Raw genomic sequence first — 17,953 nt, forward strand, 5'->3', positions numbered from 1 at the left:
AGCTATAAGTTGCTCCTTGAGACTTACTAAGCACAGTGTTGTTTGATAGCGGCTTCTGCTTGGGGTCGCAACTCGGCCCCATACACTTGAATGGGACGCAGCTGCGCCTAGGTTCTGTGACTGATGAACGTGATGTCACATGGCCCAGGAAGAGCCCTAAGCGCTTATGGAGCGTCACTGCCTTTTCATACAGCTGATCCCACGGGTCCAACACCCAGAACCCCAACCAATTTCGTTTTAATAACCTATCCTGAGGAAAATTATGTAAAAATTCTTTATTTATGAATCGGTCCCTTTTTAAATGGTATTTGTAATCAAAGAAAATGGGAAGCTAATATTTCCACTACAGGTTTCCCTCTGCTATCACTAAAAGGAAATGCTAAGAAAATATAAGTAATTGTAGATGGATGTCTGTGAATGTACAATCACATTTATATATTTTAATACCATCTTAATTCTTTCCCACAGTCCACATCCTTTGGTCTGTTTACAAGTCCTTCAGGAAGTGTCCATGTCTCGGTACATTTCCCATCCTTCCCTTGTTGTATCCATCACTCTAACATCTGTGAGGACAGAGACTGGCATCTCACTAAAAATGCCCCAGCAGGTGCAGTACCTATCGCTTCATACAGTAAAACCCCTGTGCTGTGTATATTCTGTTTTATGTTTTTTTAGAACTTGTGTTTTAGCTTTTAATACAAAACGATCTAAATTAATAAAAACTTGAAATATCGATATTTTAATAACTTTTTATAATTTTTAGGCATGTGATGCAGAAAGCATTATGTTGAATCTAGCAGGCCAGCTAATAATGTTACAGCGGGATCGGTCTGGTCCTCAAATCCGAGAAAAAGAAGCCAACTCACAGCAGCGAAAACTTGTAAGTAAGCAAATCAAGTTCTATAGGTAATAAAAGCCTCACTAAAAGTATCAAAGCTTTGTGCATGTACTTTTGTTACAAAAATAGGTGGATGGTTTTCTGGATATAATTTTTGAAGTCGCTCCATGTATTCTACTTCCTGTCCTGACTCTTTAACGTCCTCCTCTCTTTCTACTTTTAGCACAGCAAACCGCCATGAGTCACTGCAACCACAGAGGGAAGTGGGATGAGTGATTTCACATTTTGTCCACCAGAATGCCGGCATTCATGCTGGAGACCCGACAATCTCATTACAGTGAACGGGAGCCGTCGGTGTCCAAATTCTCCAAAACAGAATACGTAAATTGTAAACACTAGTGTGAACGTAGCCTTAGAGCAGTGGTGGCGGACCTATGGCATGGGTGGCACTCAGAGCCCGCTCTGTGAGCACCCATGCCCTGGAAAAAGTCTATGCTGTACCAATATGCCTTAGATCTTTCCCGCCAGTCATCAGCGCAGGGCACACTATGAACAGCACAGGCAGCGCACTGAATGTAGGCAGGCTATTATAGCTAAATGATAAAGTACATGGAAGATATACTACATTGGACTGTTATATTCAGGTTCCATTGCCGTTTTGGTACTTTGGGCACTCTGTCTCTAAAAGGTCTGCCATCACTGCCTTAGAGCATCACACACTACACTAAGTGCAGTGCTCTTTTGTGGGCATCTTTATCTGGAGAGCAACAGTGTAGAGGTGAGGGAATCGATTTATTCATCAGAACAGAGTTCTTGAGCTGTGAGTGGCTGTCCTCTCTGCTCAAGAGGCTCCCCCTCAATGATTGATTACTTGATAGATCCTTATGTGTATTAGTGCATGCACAGTCGCTGCACCGGTACCAACAGCAGAGCCTCTGCATTTGTGCCACTACTCGGTGCAACGGAGCAGGCTTTCTTATTGACGGGGCTGGGCAAGATGTCCGCCACTGTCAATCAAGGGGAAGGGGGAGCCTCTTGAGCAGTAGAGACAGCCCCTCGCTGTTGAGGAACAAATCGATTGGTAATATACAATTTGCTTATCTAATAGGTGATTATTATCTCTGTCTCATTATCTGTGTATATATATTCCCAACACAACGGTTTTGGCTTAGAGACCCCTGAGGAAGCTGGTGATTCCAGCGATACGCATGGGGCATTGCACCTATGCACCATGCTTGCCTGTATCCATATTTGATAAGTATCTAGCATTCATTGATGTCATATTAGTCACATAGTATGAATTTTGTATTTCTTTGGCGGCTTTCTTGTGTCCACATTTAGGACTTTGTGATCATAGGACAGAGAATTGTGTCCAATACACATACCTAACACATGGTCTTGATTGTATACAATGTTTTTTAACTTCTGTCTTGTGGTGGTTAATCAAATATAAATTTTAGTATAAAAATGTGCAGCTTTTGCATGCGGTTATACTTTTTCTTATTTATTATCTAGGAACTCCGTTATGAATTCCGCTACCACGGACCATAAGTCTTGGTCCATGGTAGCAGAATCCATAACTGAGTTCTTAGATAACCCAAAACTTGTACTCCGAACTTGAAAACACAAGTCCGCTCATCCTTAGTATTGAATGATTTAACTGCCTGAAATTGTATACGTTTTGAACTGTATTTGGGTGTGTATGCCGCTACATCTATTTCATTCACATGTGTAAAAGCAAATGACTTTATAAAATAAATAGCTTGGACGCAATACTTGAATGCCCAGTGGAGTAGCTTTTTCACTCTGCAGTAATTACATTATACTAAAATATCAGCAGCTTGTTCCTGAATTGCAAATTTACAAGTATTTAATGTTATTTTGCTTTATTTAGCTGCCGTTTTGTGCACCAGTGGTCCTAGCACAGTCTGTGGAAAATGTCTGGAGCACTTGCCGGGCCAACAAGCAAAAACGCCATCTGCTGGAGGCTTTGTGGCTTAGCTGTGGTGGAGCAGGCATGAAGGTTTGGCTCCCTTTGTTCCCCAGAGATCACCGTAAACCGCATTCCTTCCTGTCCAGACGGATAATGCTGCCTTTTCACATCAACATTTACCCGCTTGCAGTTCTGTTTGAGGATGCTCTGGTTCTTGGAGCCATTAATGAAACTGTGGCTTATGACTGTTTGAACAACCTGGGCTCTCCTGCTGAACATTTGGAGGTTCAGTTCCCTTACTGTATTGTAGAGAGAACCTCACAGATCTACCTCCACCATATCCTAAGACAGCTGTTAGTCAGGAACTTAGGAGAGCAAGCATTGCTCTTAGCCCACTCGTGTGCCTCTTTACCTTATTTCCCACATGTGCTAGAACTTATGCTCCATGAAGTATTAGAAGAAGAAGCTACCTCACGGGAACCTATTCCTGATCCATTGCTTCCCACCGTGGCTAAATTCATCACAGAATTTCCGCTCTTTCTTCAGACAGTGGTGCATTGTGCTCGAAAGACAGAGTATGCCCTCTGGAATTACCTGTTTGCTGCTGTAGGCAACCCTAAAGACCTGTTTGAGGAATGCCTAATGGCTCAGGACCTTGACACCTGCGGCCTCTTATCTCATCATTCTCCAGGTAGTCCTGTGTGACAAACATTTCTTTACTTCACTATATATGTTGGTTAAGTCTGAAGGCTCTGTTAAATCTCTAAAAATGTGAATAATACAGAACTATTTAGGTATTTTGTGGGAGGTCTGGTTATACTATAAATTAGCATCTGATAGTAGGTTTCCATTTATGATGACCAGTAAGTAGACCAGTATCTCTTGTTACAGAACATGGAGGCAGCAGCAGTAAGCAGACAGCATGCAACTCTCCTATTCAACACTGCTCTGGAACAGGGGAAGTGGGATCTCTGCAGGCACATGATACGGTTTCTGAAGGCTATCGGATCTGGCGAATGCGACACACCCCCAGCTACTCCCACTACACAGGTGGGTATTACTGGGAGTACCTTTTCAAAGTACTAATTCGTTCTGTTTGGACACCAATTTACTGTTCACATCTTAGCTGCTGCTATTCCAGTTAAATGTTCTAGTGATATTACAGGTGTAAGTGTTTTCATGAGACGGTGTGGGGTCGCCATGTTCATGGTTACACAATTCAAGGGTTCAGTAGAAAGAAAATTTCAACACATTAATACATTTATAAAGCATTTTCAGACTTTTGTGCCAATGGTTTATAGGCACTGACGTTAGTAATTTAGAAATGCATTTACTACAGCTAAGATGCCACCGTACACTGTACACATGCTTATCTCCCCTCTCCATGATGTACTGGATATCACGCATCACATGCCTCTTACATTCCCTTACTCTCCACTCTTCCTTTCACTCTCTAGAGGGATCATATTTCTCATGCTTGGCAGTGATTGTGGAGTTCTATGTTTGTTTGTTTTTGCTTGTACGATTTTAGGCTACTTTCACATCTGCGTTTTTGCTGGATCTGTCATGGATTATCAAAAACGCTTCCGTCATGATAATACAACCATCTGCATTCATTATGAATGGATCCAGTTGTATTACCTCTAAAATAGCCGTGACGGATCCGTTTTCTTTTGTGTCAGAGAAAACTGATCCATCTCCACTGACTTACATTGTGAGTCACGACTGATCCGCCTTGCTCCGCATCCCAGGATGCACTCAAAAACACTGCTTGCAGTGCATTTGTGTGCGTCATCGGAAAGCAATAAAACGAAACAGAATGCATTATGGTGCTCTCCATTCCCTTCAGTTCAGTTTTGCCCCATTGACAATGAATGGGGACAAAACTGAAGCGTCCCCCTCCCTCCTATGACAGATCTCAATAGCGGAAAGGGAAAGCGCAGATGTGAAAGTAGCCTAAGCACTACCTTACCGTTTGTAATAGAAGGGCATGCAGGCAGTTGGAAATAGAGGCAATGTCCTGCCCACTGTTAGCCCTGGTGGCATCAAAACAAAGATGCGGCACAGAGCTAAGGCCTCTTTCACACTTGCGTTGTCCGGATCCGGCGTGTACTCCACTTGCCGGAATTACACGCCGGATCCGGAAAAACGCAAGTGTACTGAAAGCATTTGAAGACTGATCCGTCTTCAAAATGCTTTCAGTGTTAGTATGGCACCCAGGACGCTATTAAAGTCCTGGTTGCCATAGTAGTAGTGGGGAGCGGGGGAGCAGTATACTTACCATCCGTGCGGCTCCCGGGGCGCTCCAGAGTGACGTCAGAGCGCCCCATGCGCATGGATGACGTGCCATTCGATCACGTCATCCATGCACCTGGGGCGCCCTGACGTCACTCTGGAGCGCCCCGGGAGCCGCACGGATGGTAAGTATGCTGCTCCCCCGCTACACTTTACCATGGCTGCCAGGACTTTAGCGTCCCGGCAGCCATGGTAACCACTCTAAAAAAGCTAAACGTCGTATCCGGCAATGCGCCGAAACAACGTTTAGCTTAAGCCCGAATCCGGATCAATGCCTTTCAATGGGCATTCATTCCGGATCCGGCCTTGCGGCAAGTCTTCAGTTTTTTTGGCCGGAGCAAAAAGCACAGCATGCTGCGGTATTTTCTCCGGCCAAAAAACGTTCCGTTCCGGAACTGAAGACATCCTGATGCATCCTGAACGGATTTCACTCCATTCAGAATGCATTAGGATAATCCTGATCAGGATTCTTCCGGCATAGAGCCCCGACGACGGAACTCTATGCCGGAAGACAATAACGCAGGTGTGAAAGAGCCCTAAGTAAGACATTGAAAACAAAAAATTATTCTGTTACATAATGACATCCCCAGGAACAGAGTTATTCTGTTCTGTCTCTTCCATACTTATACACGCTCAGGGCGACCGAGCATAGCATGAATGTCTTTCCGAGTTTTCCTGTGGTTTTAAAGGATGCAATTGCCATGTTACTCTAACAAAGATCATTTAAAAAAACAGATTGACTTTAAGATTTGGACAAAGTTTAACATTGCATGACAAATCTGTTAAACTATGTGATTGCGAATTATGAAAATGCTGGTTTCTCTTCAATGTGAAATCAGAATTGTTTTTGATCATTTCATATTTGTGCTTTTGTACAGGAGCCAAGTTCTGCCGGCGGTTTTGAATTTTTTAGAAACCGCAGCATAAGCTTGTCCCAATGTGCTGAGAATCTTCCTGTTGGAAAGTTCAACCTTCAGAAAACTCTGAGTATGCCCTCTGGACCAGCTGGCAAGCGGTGAGAACAAACTGTGAATCCTCTACATCAGGCATGCTCAACCTGCAGCCCTCCAGCTGTTGCAAAACTACAATTCCCATCATTCCCTGACAGCCTAGAACTATCATCCTACAGAAATGCATCGTGGGAGTTGTAGTTTTACAACAGCTGGAGGGCTGCAGGTTGAGCATGCCTGCTCTACATTCTCAGACCAAGCACTACATCACTGGCTGACCCATAATGTAAAACAGGCAAGAATATCAGTTGCAACATGGACAGTAGCCAGTGAATTTAACAGTTACATAGTTTATATGGCTGAAAGAGACATCTGTCCATCCACTTCGGTCTGTCATCCTGCAAGTTCATCTAGAGGAAGGCAAAAAGGCCCTGTGGGGTAGAAGCCAATTTTCCTCACTTTAGGGGTAAAAAAATTCCTTCCCGGCTCCAATCAGGCAATCAGAATAACTCCCTGGATCAACGACCCCTCTCTAGTAGCTATATCATGTAATATTATTTCGCTCCAGAAATACATCCAGGCCCCTCGTGAACTCACCATCACCACCTCCTCAGGCAGAGAGTTCCATAGTCTCACTGCTCTTACCGTAAAGAATCCTCTTCTATGTTTGTGTACAAACCTTCTTTCCTCCAGGCGCAGAGGATGACCCCTCGTCACAGTCCTGGGGATAAATAGATGATGGGATAGATCTTTGTACTGACCTCTGATATATTTATACATAGTTATTAGCTCTCCCTTCAGTCGTTTTTTTTGTAACGTTAATAACCATAATGTTGATCATCTTTCAGGGTACTGTAGTCCCCCCATTCCAGTTATTGCTTTAGTTGCCCTTCTCTGGACCCTCTCCAGCTCCGCTATGTCTGCTTTGTTCACAGGAGCCCAGAACTGTACACAGTATTCCATGTGTGGTCTGACTAGTGATTTGTAAAGTGGCAGGACTATGTTCTCATCACAGGCATCTATGGCCATTTTGATGCAACCCATAATAGTATTGGGCTTGGCAGCAACTGCCTGATACTGGTTTCTGCAGCTTAGTTTGCTGTTCACTAAAATTCCTAGGTCCTTTTCCATGTCAGTGTTACCCAGTGTTTTACCATTTAGTATGTACTGGTGACTTGCATTATTCCTTCCCATGTGCATAACCTTACATTTTTCAATGTTAAACCTCATCTGCCACTTCTCTGCCCAAGCCTCCAATCTATCCAGATCCATCTGTAGCAGTATTCTGTCCTCTTCCGTGTTAGGCTACTTTCACACTAGCGGAAGCCTTCCCCGGCAGGCTGTTCCGGAGGGTGAACAGCCTGCTGGACCCGTGCTGCCACTATTGCATGCGTGCCGCCGGAGGTCCACTCCGACCTCATTGACTATAATGGGGGCGGGCCGGAGTTCCGGTGGCAGCACGGCAAACATGCCGATAGGCGGCCGGAATAAAACTACGACAGCCTGCCGGAGAATGCTGCCGCTAGTGTGAAAGTAACCTTAATTACTTTACATAGTTTTTAGTGTCATTTTCAACAATTGATATTTTACTGTGCAAGCCTTCTACAAGATCATTAATAACTATATTGAAGAGAATAGGGCCCAATACTGACCCCTGAGGTACCCCACTAGTGACAGTGACCCAATCTGAGTGTGTACCATTAATAGCCACCCTCTGTTTTCTATCACTGAGCCAGTTACAATACATTTATCTGGAACTTTGTTTCCATAAATTTGAGTATTGTGATCTGGTTTTATCTCCACTTGGCAAGTGGTCATAATATTAGCCATGAATTTTCCTCATTGGTTAAGCAGCAGTGGTTCTTATTATAAGCAATTGCACATAGTAATGCACCCAATGAGCATCATAGACAATCTCCTACATATAGTAGCTGTATAAATACTGATGTGATGCATAACTATGAGGTTGCTTTGGTGATTTGATGTTGCAGTGTGTGGTGTAACATCTGTGCTGTGTTTAGGTGGAGTAAGGACAGCGATTGTGCAGAGAACATGTACATAGACATGATGTTGTGGAGGCATGCTCGAAGACTGCTGGAAGAAATCAGGCTAAAAGACCTTGGCTGCTTCTCTGCTCAGCTGGGATTTGAGTTGATAGGATGGCTATGCAAAGAACGCACGCGGGCTGCACGAGTGGAAGATTTTGTTACTGCCTTGAAGAAGCTTCATAGGGATTTCCTTTGGCCTTTTCCAGTCATACCAGTTTCTTCCATCAGTTCCCCATTTAAGAATGGCAAATTTCGGGCAGGTATGTTGGCTGTCTTGGAGTTCAAACCTTTAGAGTAAATTCGCACACAGCCGATTTGTTGCAAACATTTCTGTGACTGGGAATCTGTTCTGTTCATCTAAATAAGGTTGTTCCGGCATCAAGCAGATGGATTTCTGCAAGCCTCATTTAGATGAATCGGAATGTCACCAGTTTCTGCAACAAATCTTGGGCTAAAAATATTTTTTTCAATTGTTTATTATTTTCATCCGTTTCTGAGATAAAGGTGTTAAAAATCAGTCTGTTCGCAGACTATTACTTCTGATTCCCATCAGCTGACAGACCATGTGAAGCCTTATCTCTGATTTCCTGACTTCACACTCATTTAAGCCATATTCTTATCAGTTTAGCTATAATGAGTATTTATGAGGTCAAGGATTTTTAACCCATGTAACTTAAAAACTGCTAATTAAAAAAATAAATAAAGATCAATTGAGAAAATGATTTTTAGCCCAAACTGAGTAAAATACAATCATAAGAAATGCCCTGAAGGTGTCTATTACCTTTAAGCTGCAGATGGTCTTAAGATCAGTGTCATGTTCTGAAGTATATCAAATTATTTTGACAAAGATGACTTTTAGTTTGATAATACTATTGTCCTATTGCTATTATTTACAGCAATTGGGGAGCAGATCCTGAAGTCCCAATCTGCTGATAACTTTCTGGACGTGGATAGTGGTATTCCTAGCGTTCCTCGAAGTCTCACTTGGATGGGTAGTATTGGAGCTGCACATCAAGAAATGGACACGGCCTCATCCCACAGTCCTCACACGCAGGATGCACTGCTATCTCCTTTATTAAATAAAGGTATGCATACAGATGTTTCTATTATACCCTGTCCTGTAGTCTGGCAGTTCCAAAAGTCCTGCAAGGAACCTCATGGGGGTCAGAATGTCAGCGAACTGCAGCAGGCTCGGAATGGCCCATCAGAGGATCTTCCAGTAAGCCCAATATCAATTACAATCTTACTATTACTTAGTAAAACAAGGCCCCCAACGTCTAGTAGAAGACCGTTTTATTTAGAGATGACCTTAAAGTAGAAGATCAGGGGAGGACATACCATAAGTGCAGCTGCACATGGGCCCTATAGGAAAAAGGGCCCACCACCATCTTATGTAGAAAACCCTAACATGCAGTTAATTGTAAGTAAAGGACAGTTAACTATTGTCATAGCTGTCACTAGTGGATTACTATTTACAAGAGAAGCTTTTACAGCAGTAAACAATTTGCTACAAAGGAGCTATAAAATGAGCACCTCACTCTCAACAAACTATGATTAAGGGGCATACGGGGCCACTCACTTTTCTTGCACAGGCGCCCTTTGTAATTTTAGAGGGTGGCTCCTCAGGATCATTTACTTTGGTGAGCCCAAGGAAGATCAGTCTGACTCTGACTTGGAAGTGGGATTCTAAGCAGAGACAGGGGATCTTGTTAACATCAAAGAAGGTATAGTAAATGGTGCCAAAATATGAAGCAGAGATACTTTAACATATAAGAGACTGACAATGACCAATTCCAAAAGAGTGAAATTTGGTTTAACCCCTTTGATCAAAAATTCATAATACCCCCAAAATGCCATCAGTAAGATGCTGAAGATCAACCCCGCAAAATATAAGCCCTTACACAGCACCGTAGGCGTAACTATAAAACAAATTACAGAAGTTGGAATATGCAAAGACTTTTTTAATTTTTTTTTTTATATGTTTAAAAGTAATAAAACGAAATAATATAAATAATTAGAAAATATTTTAAAAAATGCCATTGCTGTAATCATAATTACCCGCAGCATGTCAGTTTTACCGCATAGGGTATGCCGTAAAAATTAAATCCATACAGCTATGGAGAAATTGTTTTGGGGGTTTTTCAGTGCCACCCATTTTTATTTTTTATTTTTTTCCTGATTCCCACTGGAATAGTGCCGGGTGCAAATGTCATTTAATAGTTAAAAGGGTTTTCTGACACTTTAATACTGATTACCTATCCCCTGGATAGGTCATTAGTATGAGCGCAGCACAGTGCCATACATTGTATAGTGGCAGTGCTTGGTATTGCAGCTCAGCCCTATGTACGTCATCACTGACCTAGGAAAAGCTAGAGAAGACCGCAGCACTTACAGGAGTGCCAGTGCCTTCTCAAACAGCTGATTGGCCGGAGTCCCAGTTGTTGGACCCCAATTGATCAGATACTGATAACCTATCCAGAGGATAGCTCATCAGTGTTAAAATGTGGGAAAACCCCTATAAAATGGGAATATTTCACTACTAAAAGTCTGTCTTAGCCCTAGTCCTCAGCATTGCATTATTGGATCAATCTTATTGCAGATGATGATGGTTTTCTGTCTTTGAATTGCTGTACTTGTAGGAGATGAATGTAGCATTGGATCGGCCACTGACCTCACTGAAACAAGTTCCATGGTGGATGGGGACTGGACCATGGTGGATGAGAACTTCTCCACCCTGAGTCTGACACAGTCAGAACTAGAACACATTTCAATGGAGCTGGCCAACAAGGGACCTCACAAATCTCAAGTCCAACTAAGGTAAGTGGTAGTTAAGTAATACTGTGTGTACATATACAGTAGGTAACCATAGAACAAGAACTTCTGTTGGGATATTTGACATGTTTCACATGGCTACTGTCTGCTCCTTGCCCCGTAAGTCTGATGTCAGATGCAGAATGAGCTGGGTATTTCTTCTACCTGCAGGTACCTGTTGCATGTTTTCCTGGAGGCAGGCTGCCTGGAGTGGTGTGTCATCATTGGTCTTATATTACGAGATTCCTCCATCATTAACCAAGTGTTGATCTTTTTGCAATGCCCTGAAGTTGCAGAGGAGATGTTACAGGGCATTCAAAATGGAATACAGGCTGTGGATGCCTGGGCCCTTAATGACTGGTGAGTGTGAACACTGCAAATACCATGATTTATAAAAGCATATAATAATGCCCTTAAAGAGAGTCTTTCACCTAAAATCACCATTATAGAACACTAACATCAGGATCTCTATTACATTCCCCATATTAGAATGCTACCTTCCATATTGGTGTCCATCGCTGATTTTCTCTGAAAAACACTTTTATTCAATATGTTAATTAGCTTCTGAAGGTGCCCAGGGACGGCGTTTATGCGGCCGTTGCCCAGGCCCCTTGTCACTTTTCATACGAAACCCCTCCCCTTTCACCCCTCTGGCCCGCCCTAGGTTCTTCTGATTACGTCCTCCTCTTAGTGAGAAATCCAGCGCCAGTGCCTTGTAGTTTTGCGACAGCTGGAGGGCCACAGTTTGAGGATGCCTGTTTTAAACAAACAGGCCCTCCCCCCATTGCGTTGTGACTCATTTTTCTATGGGTCTGCTGGAGATAGCAGAGCGCTGTACTCTACCTGGCAGTCCCATAGAGACAGAATAAAGTGTCTCAACTTGCTGCTTCATACTGGTCCTAGGCATCTCCATTCTTGTCCCAGTGGTCAGACCCCCACAGATCACATGCTCATTCCCTATCCTGTGGATAGTTGATTCTGTGGCAAAAATTTTTTTCTCGTACATTCCATTGGGGGACACAGACCATGGGTATAGCTTAGAGGTATTACTAGGAGGGACACTATGCAAAAACGAAGCTCCTCCTCCTCGGGCTATACCCCCAGACACCTCCAGGAGGACTTCAGTCTTTGCTTAGTGTCTGTCCAAGGAGGTGACGCTTACTCTTCTCCTGTTTGTTATTTTTTTTTCTGTTTTCAGATGGGGACGCAGGTCAGCATTGCGCTTTCCTGGCCCCCGTGGAGTGTCTGCCACCGTCTTTCGACGTGTGCTGGCTACCTCCCATCCCCCCACAGAAGAAAAGTGGATCCAGGCTCAACATGTCAGCTCTGGCATCCCACCAGCTGCTGGGACGCCTGCTGCCTACCCTCCTCCAGAGCACTGTTCTCCTGGATTGGAGTCAGAAGTCTGAAGAGGCGCATCCCTGCTGGTCTGGACATCGAGGGAGCATGCTGAGCAGATAAGTATTGCCCAGTCCCTCCCCCTCCCTCTGTGTCTGTTTGTCTGTGGCTACCTGGGTGAGCTTGAAGAAGGATCCTGATGGGGGCACTTTCTTCATTTTGGCACTGGAGTACTGGCATCTCTTCCCCCTTAAACTGTGGGCTTCAGCGCTTCTCTCGTCGAGCCTGGGCTGCTGCGCTCTCTCAGCGCCCGCTGGCAGGCCGCTCCTCCATGGCCTCGTTAACCCCTGCTGCACCACGTGAGGGGAGTCGGGGTGTTTGTTTAAATTGCGCGCGCGCTTATTTCGCACCATAATGACGAGTTCGGGGGGGGGGGGGGGGGGGGGGATCGGAGCCTCGGCATGCCGCTCTGACTCTCCTTACACCAGAGACTCTGTTTGCTCACGGCCGTGCAGCTCCTCATCTCTCTACACCGGAGACTTCTGCTAGCGTTGCCTGGGTGGTAGGAGAACAGTTTGCTCTGCTCCTGATCTTTGCAGCAACTGGTAGGAGATCTTTTACTGTGGGGTTCCATCATGCCAATGCCTGGGGCACTTAAATCTGCCAAGGCCTCCTCTCAGGCTCTTTTGGGGTCATGCAAGGTGTGTCTTCTGCCTTTTTCTGCCTCTGGCACCTGTGACTCGTGCCCTGCTCCTGGACAGGATCAGCCTCCTTCTCTTGCTCAGCCCAGTCCTCCCTCTGCCCCTGCGGAACCGGCGGTACCCGCCTGGGCTTACACCATGTCTAGTGCGGCAGCGGATCTGGCCCTAGTTGCCAAGGCAGCCATGTCCTTCATGGAGCGTATGGCAGCTACTATTCCAGTGGCATCCACCGCTCCATCTCCTCTCAGTGATTCTCACAGGGGGCGTCTGACGTCTAAGAGGCAGCGTGAGCGGCAGCATTCCTCATAGGATGACTCCGCTTCTCCCCCACGCCTTGAGGCATGCCCGGTTGACTCTCCCTCTCGTGGGGAGCGCAAATCCGAAGGGGAATTTTCCGGATCGGACGAGGCCACAGAGCGGGAACCCCTGCCTAAGCTTTCCACCATGGTATCCGAATCGGTGGAGGCTGTCCGTGACACTTTTAATATCCACGGAGATTCCACTCCCTCCACTAGTCGGGAGTTCTCCCTCTTTCCGCCCAAAAGGCCCGAATCCGCGTTGTTTCCCGTTCATGAGGAATTCACAGCGGTCATATCAAAGGCTTGGGACCGACCCAATCAGAAATTTTCGGCCACCAAGCGCATGGATACGCTTTCCCCTCTGACTCGGTGGAAAAGTGGACTTCTTCCCCTAAGGTAGATCCTCCGGTGGCCAGGTTGGCCAAGAACACGGCCCTTCCTGTCCTAGACGGTTCCTCCCTGCAGGATGCGGTGGACAGACGCCTGGATTCACTTTCCAAGTCCGTCTTTTCTCTGGCGGGCGCTTCCCTGCGACCGGCTTTTGCGTCGGCTTGGGTTGCCAGAGCCCTTACGGCGTGGTTGCGGCGCCACCACCAGGATCTGACGGAACAGGGCGCCCCTGCAGACACTTTGGAATTTATTCTCCAAATGTCTCAGGCTTCTAAATATCTCTGTGAGGCTTCAATGGATATCGGTTCCCTATTTGCCCGTATTTCGGCCCTCTGGGTCATTCAGCGTAGAGAGGTTTGGTTGAAGGTGTGGGATGCTGATGCTTCTTCCAAGCGTTCCCTCGCTAACCTTCCCTTTGAAGGATCTAGACTCTTTGGAGCCCAGTTGGACGAATTCATTTCTGCCGCAACGGGGGGCAAGAGTACTCATCTGCCTCAACCCAGATCCAAACGGCCCTTTCGATCTCGGGCTTCAGGGTTCCGGGGCCAGTCCTTTCGACGCTTCTCCACGGCCAGGACGTCTTCGTCCTCGTCGGCTGGGGGATCCCAGGAATCCCGCAAGAAGCCTTTCTTCAAACCCCAGCCCTCTTGGCGACCACGGGCACAGTCAACCCGTCCCCCTGCTCCCAAGCAGCCCTCCGCATGAAGGGGTGCCCCCACCCCTCGTGGTGGGGGGCCGTTTGCTCTCCTTTCAGCAGGTCTGGAGGGCTCACGTTCAGGACGCCTGGGCTTTGGAGATTGTGACGTCCGGTTACAAATTGGAGTTCGCGTCCAGCCCGCCGGAACGCTTTTTCCCGTCTCGCGTTCCGGGGGATCCAGCCAGGGCCTCGGACCTCCTTTTGGCGGTCTCCTCTCTTCTGGACCGGGGTGTCATTTTTCCCGTTCCCCCGGAGGAACAGGGAACAGGTTTTTACTCCAACTTGTTCGTCGTTCCGAAGAAGGAGGGGTCGGTGCGCCCAATACTGGATCTGAAGCTTCTGAACAAGTTTCTAAGGGTGCGGAAGTTTCGCATGGAGTCCCTTCGCTCCGTTATTGCTTCTCTGCTTCCGGGGTAATTTCTCGCGTCTGTGGACATTTAAGACGCCTACTTACACGTCCCGATTGCGAAGTCTCACCATCGCTTTCTGCGTTTTGCCATCTGGGGTCGTCGCCCTGCCTTTTGGGTTGGCGACCGCCCCTCGCGTTTTCACCAAGGTTTTGGCGCCTCTCATGGCGCTTCTTCGCACCAGGGGCATCTCGTTGTTGCCCTACCTGGACGACATCTTGATAAAAGCCCCGTCTCTTCCACAGGCCGAGGACAGCGTCCGAATTACCGTTCAATCTCTAGAACGGTTCGGGTGGCTGATCAATCTACCAAAATCCTCTCTGCACCCTTCCCAGAGACTCTCCTTCCTGGGGATGATTTTGGACACCTCGAGTTCTCGGGTGTTTCTTCCGGATTCCAAGTCCTCTCAGATTCGGAGGGCGGTGTCGCTCCTTCTACAAGCTTCTCGTCCCACCATTCGGGAGTGCATGCGGGTTCTGGGCCTTATGGTCGCCTCCTTCGAGGCGATTCCGTATGCCCAGTTCCACACTCGACCGTTACAACAGTGGATTCTTGCCCTATGGGACAAGACCTCTCGGGGTCTGGACGCTCCCGTCCGCCTGTCCCGGCACGTTCGGTTGTCTCTCCCCTGGTGGCAGGCCTCCCCGAATCTCTCATCAGGGAGGTCCTTCCTTAAGTTCTCCTGGACGATAGTCACCACCGATGCCAGCCTCATCGGTTGGGGAGGCGTTCTCCGGAACCTCACAGTTCAGGGGGTCTGGTCGACGGAGGAATCCCGTCTTCCGATAAACGTTTTGGAACTAAGGGCGATCTTCAACTCCCTCTCCCACTGGACTTCCCTCCTTGCGGCTCGGCCGGTGCGTGTTCAGTCGGACAATGCCACGGCTGTGGCCTACGTCAATCATCAGGGCGGAACGCGCAGTCGGGCAGTGATGCAGGAGGTGGCGAGGATCCTCCTATGGGCGGAGTCTCATGTTCCAGTGTTGTCGGCGGTGTACATTCCGGGCGTCGACAACTGGACGGAGGATTTTCTGAGCCGCACCAAGGTGGATCCGGGAGAGTGGTCCCTACATCCGGAGGTGTTCGAGGACATCTGCCGCCGATGGGGCCGTCCAGACGTGGATTTAATGGCGTCCTGGCTAAACAACAAGGTGCCGGTGTTCCTGGCCCGCGCTCGGGACCCAAGGGCGTGCGGAGTGGACACGCTGGTGTCTCCTTGGCAGCGATTTGACCTCCTCTATGTCTTCCCTCCACTTCCTCTGTTGCTGAAGGTGCTGCGCAAGATCGAGGCGGAGGGGATACCAACCATTCTTATCGCTCCGGATTGGCCTCGCCGCGCCTGGTTCTCCAACGTCGTCCGAATGCTAGCGGACGTTCCGTGGCCTCTTCCCGACAGAGAGGATCTTCTATCTCAGGGACCGCTCTTCCACCAGAATTCACGTCAGTTGCGTTTAACGGCGTGGCTATTAAGACCTACATCCTGAGGAAGAGAGGCTTCTCTGATGCAGTGGTGAGAACCATGATCAGAGCTCGAAAGCCGGATTCTTCGCGGATCTATTATCGCACCTGGAGGGCCTATCTAACCTTTTGTGAGAAGTCGGGTTTTCCGCCGCTTCGTTTCTCTGTTCCGGTGGTGCTGGCCGGTTCCTTCTTTTTTGCCCAAGGTGGTTTCCCCGTTCCACCTTAACGAGGATCTTGTCCTGCCCTCTTTTTGTCCTTCTCCGGCGAACCCTAAGGAACGTGCTCTCCACTCCCTGGACGTCGTCAGGGCCCTGAAAGTGTATCTGGGGGCCACCGCCTCCTTTCGTCGTTCAGACTCCCTCTTTGTGGTTCCCGAGGGGTCTCGTAAGGGTCTGGCGGCTTCCAAGGTCACTGTGGCGCGGTGGATCCGTTCCGCTATTGCTGCGGCCTATCGTGCTCGTGGTCAGGTTCCCCCGTCGCGGATTACCGCTCACTCCACAAGGGCAGTGGGAGCTTCCTGGGCCAGACGCAATCGCGCCTCTGCCTCCCAGTTGTGTAAGGCTGCCACTTGGTCGTCCTTGCATACGTTCACAAAGTTTTATCAGTTGCACTCGCTGGCCTCGGCTGATGCTGTCCTCGGGCGCAGGGTATTGCAGGCCGTGGTGCCCGTTTAACGGTTGGACGTTTTTTCTCCTGGCGGTGTTGGTTTTTCCCACCCCATGGACTGCTTTTGGACGTCCCATGGTCTGTGTCCCCCAATGGAATGTACGAGAAAAGGAGATTTTTGTGAAACTCACCTGTAAAATCTTTTTCTCGTCTTTTCCATTGGGGGACACAGCTCCCGCCCGCTTTTTTTGTTTAGTTGGTGTGATGGTTTCCATTGTGGTTTTTTCAGTTCTCCTTCTACTGCTTTTGCAACGACTGAAGTCCTCCTGGAGGTGTCTGGGGGTATAGCCCGAGGAGGAGGAGCTTCGTTTTTGCATAGTGTCCCTCCTAGTAATACCTCTAAGCTATACCCATGGTCTGTGTCCCCCAATGGAAAAGACGAGAAAAAGATTTTACAGGTGAGTTTCACAAAAATCTCCTTTTAACCCTTGATTGTTTGCAGTGCTTAATGCACCAAGGAGTACAGTTATGCCCTGGTGATATCATGGGCGTAGCTGCTATGATTGGTGGGCTGTAAGAACAGTGGAGAGAAATCTGATCCTTAAAGGGAGTCTGTGAGCATCCACATCACTACTAAAGTGTGACCAAGGTTAGACAGGTATTGCTCACTAGATTCCCCAACAGTGCTTCTTAATTTTATACTTTCTATATCAACGGAATTGCATTTTTTTAACTATGCAAATGAGTTGTTCCCTGCACCCATGGCATTGCTGCCATATGCTCCTTGTGCCACCCAGCCCCTCCCATAGCAGTTCGATGGACAGAGCCAGGCATTACGTCATCCTGCCTCTCACACAAGGGCCGCGCAATGAAACAGCGGCACAAGCGCTGTGGAGCCCGAGATCTCTGCCTGGGCAAGAATTCTTCAACTGTGCATGCGCCAATGACTCATTGCACAGTGCTTGACATAGAAAATATGAAATTAAGAAAGAAGCACTGTCGGGGAATCCGGTGAGCAATACCCATCTAACCTAGGGCACAGTTTAAGAGTGGTGCAGATGCTGACAGACTCCCTTCAAACCCCTTTTAGATGCTGCTGTAATTAAAATAATTGTGGTATGTGGCTAGAATTGAGGTAGATGGCTAGAATTGATATCTGTGCTCTCACTAGCGATCGTG

General features: G+C 47.3%; 1 protein-coding gene across 1 annotated transcript in view; it reads left to right on the forward strand.

The window, feature by feature from the left end:
• Nucleotides 1-17,953, forward strand: part of RIC1 (RIC1 homolog, RAB6A GEF complex partner 1) — a 117,380-nt gene that overhangs the window by 96,009 nt on the left and 3,418 nt on the right. Inside the window, 10 exon segments of the mRNA XM_044272935.1 lie at nt 469-607; nt 764-880; nt 2,733-3,434; nt 3,436-3,462; nt 3,663-3,821; nt 5,945-6,081; nt 8,038-8,324; nt 8,961-9,149; nt 10,704-10,881; nt 11,047-11,235. Of these exon segments, the coding sequence (XP_044128870.1) occupies nt 469-607; nt 764-880; nt 2,733-3,434; nt 3,436-3,462; nt 3,663-3,821; nt 5,945-6,081; nt 8,038-8,324; nt 8,961-9,149; nt 10,704-10,881; nt 11,047-11,235 (2,124 nt within the window).

Source organism: Bufo gargarizans, unplaced genomic scaffold, assembly GCF_014858855.1.
Source record: "Bufo gargarizans isolate SCDJY-AF-19 unplaced genomic scaffold, ASM1485885v1 fragScaff_scaffold_252_pilon:::fragment_2:::debris, whole genome shotgun sequence".
NCBI lineage: Eukaryota > Metazoa > Chordata > Amphibia > Anura > Bufonidae > Bufo > Bufo gargarizans.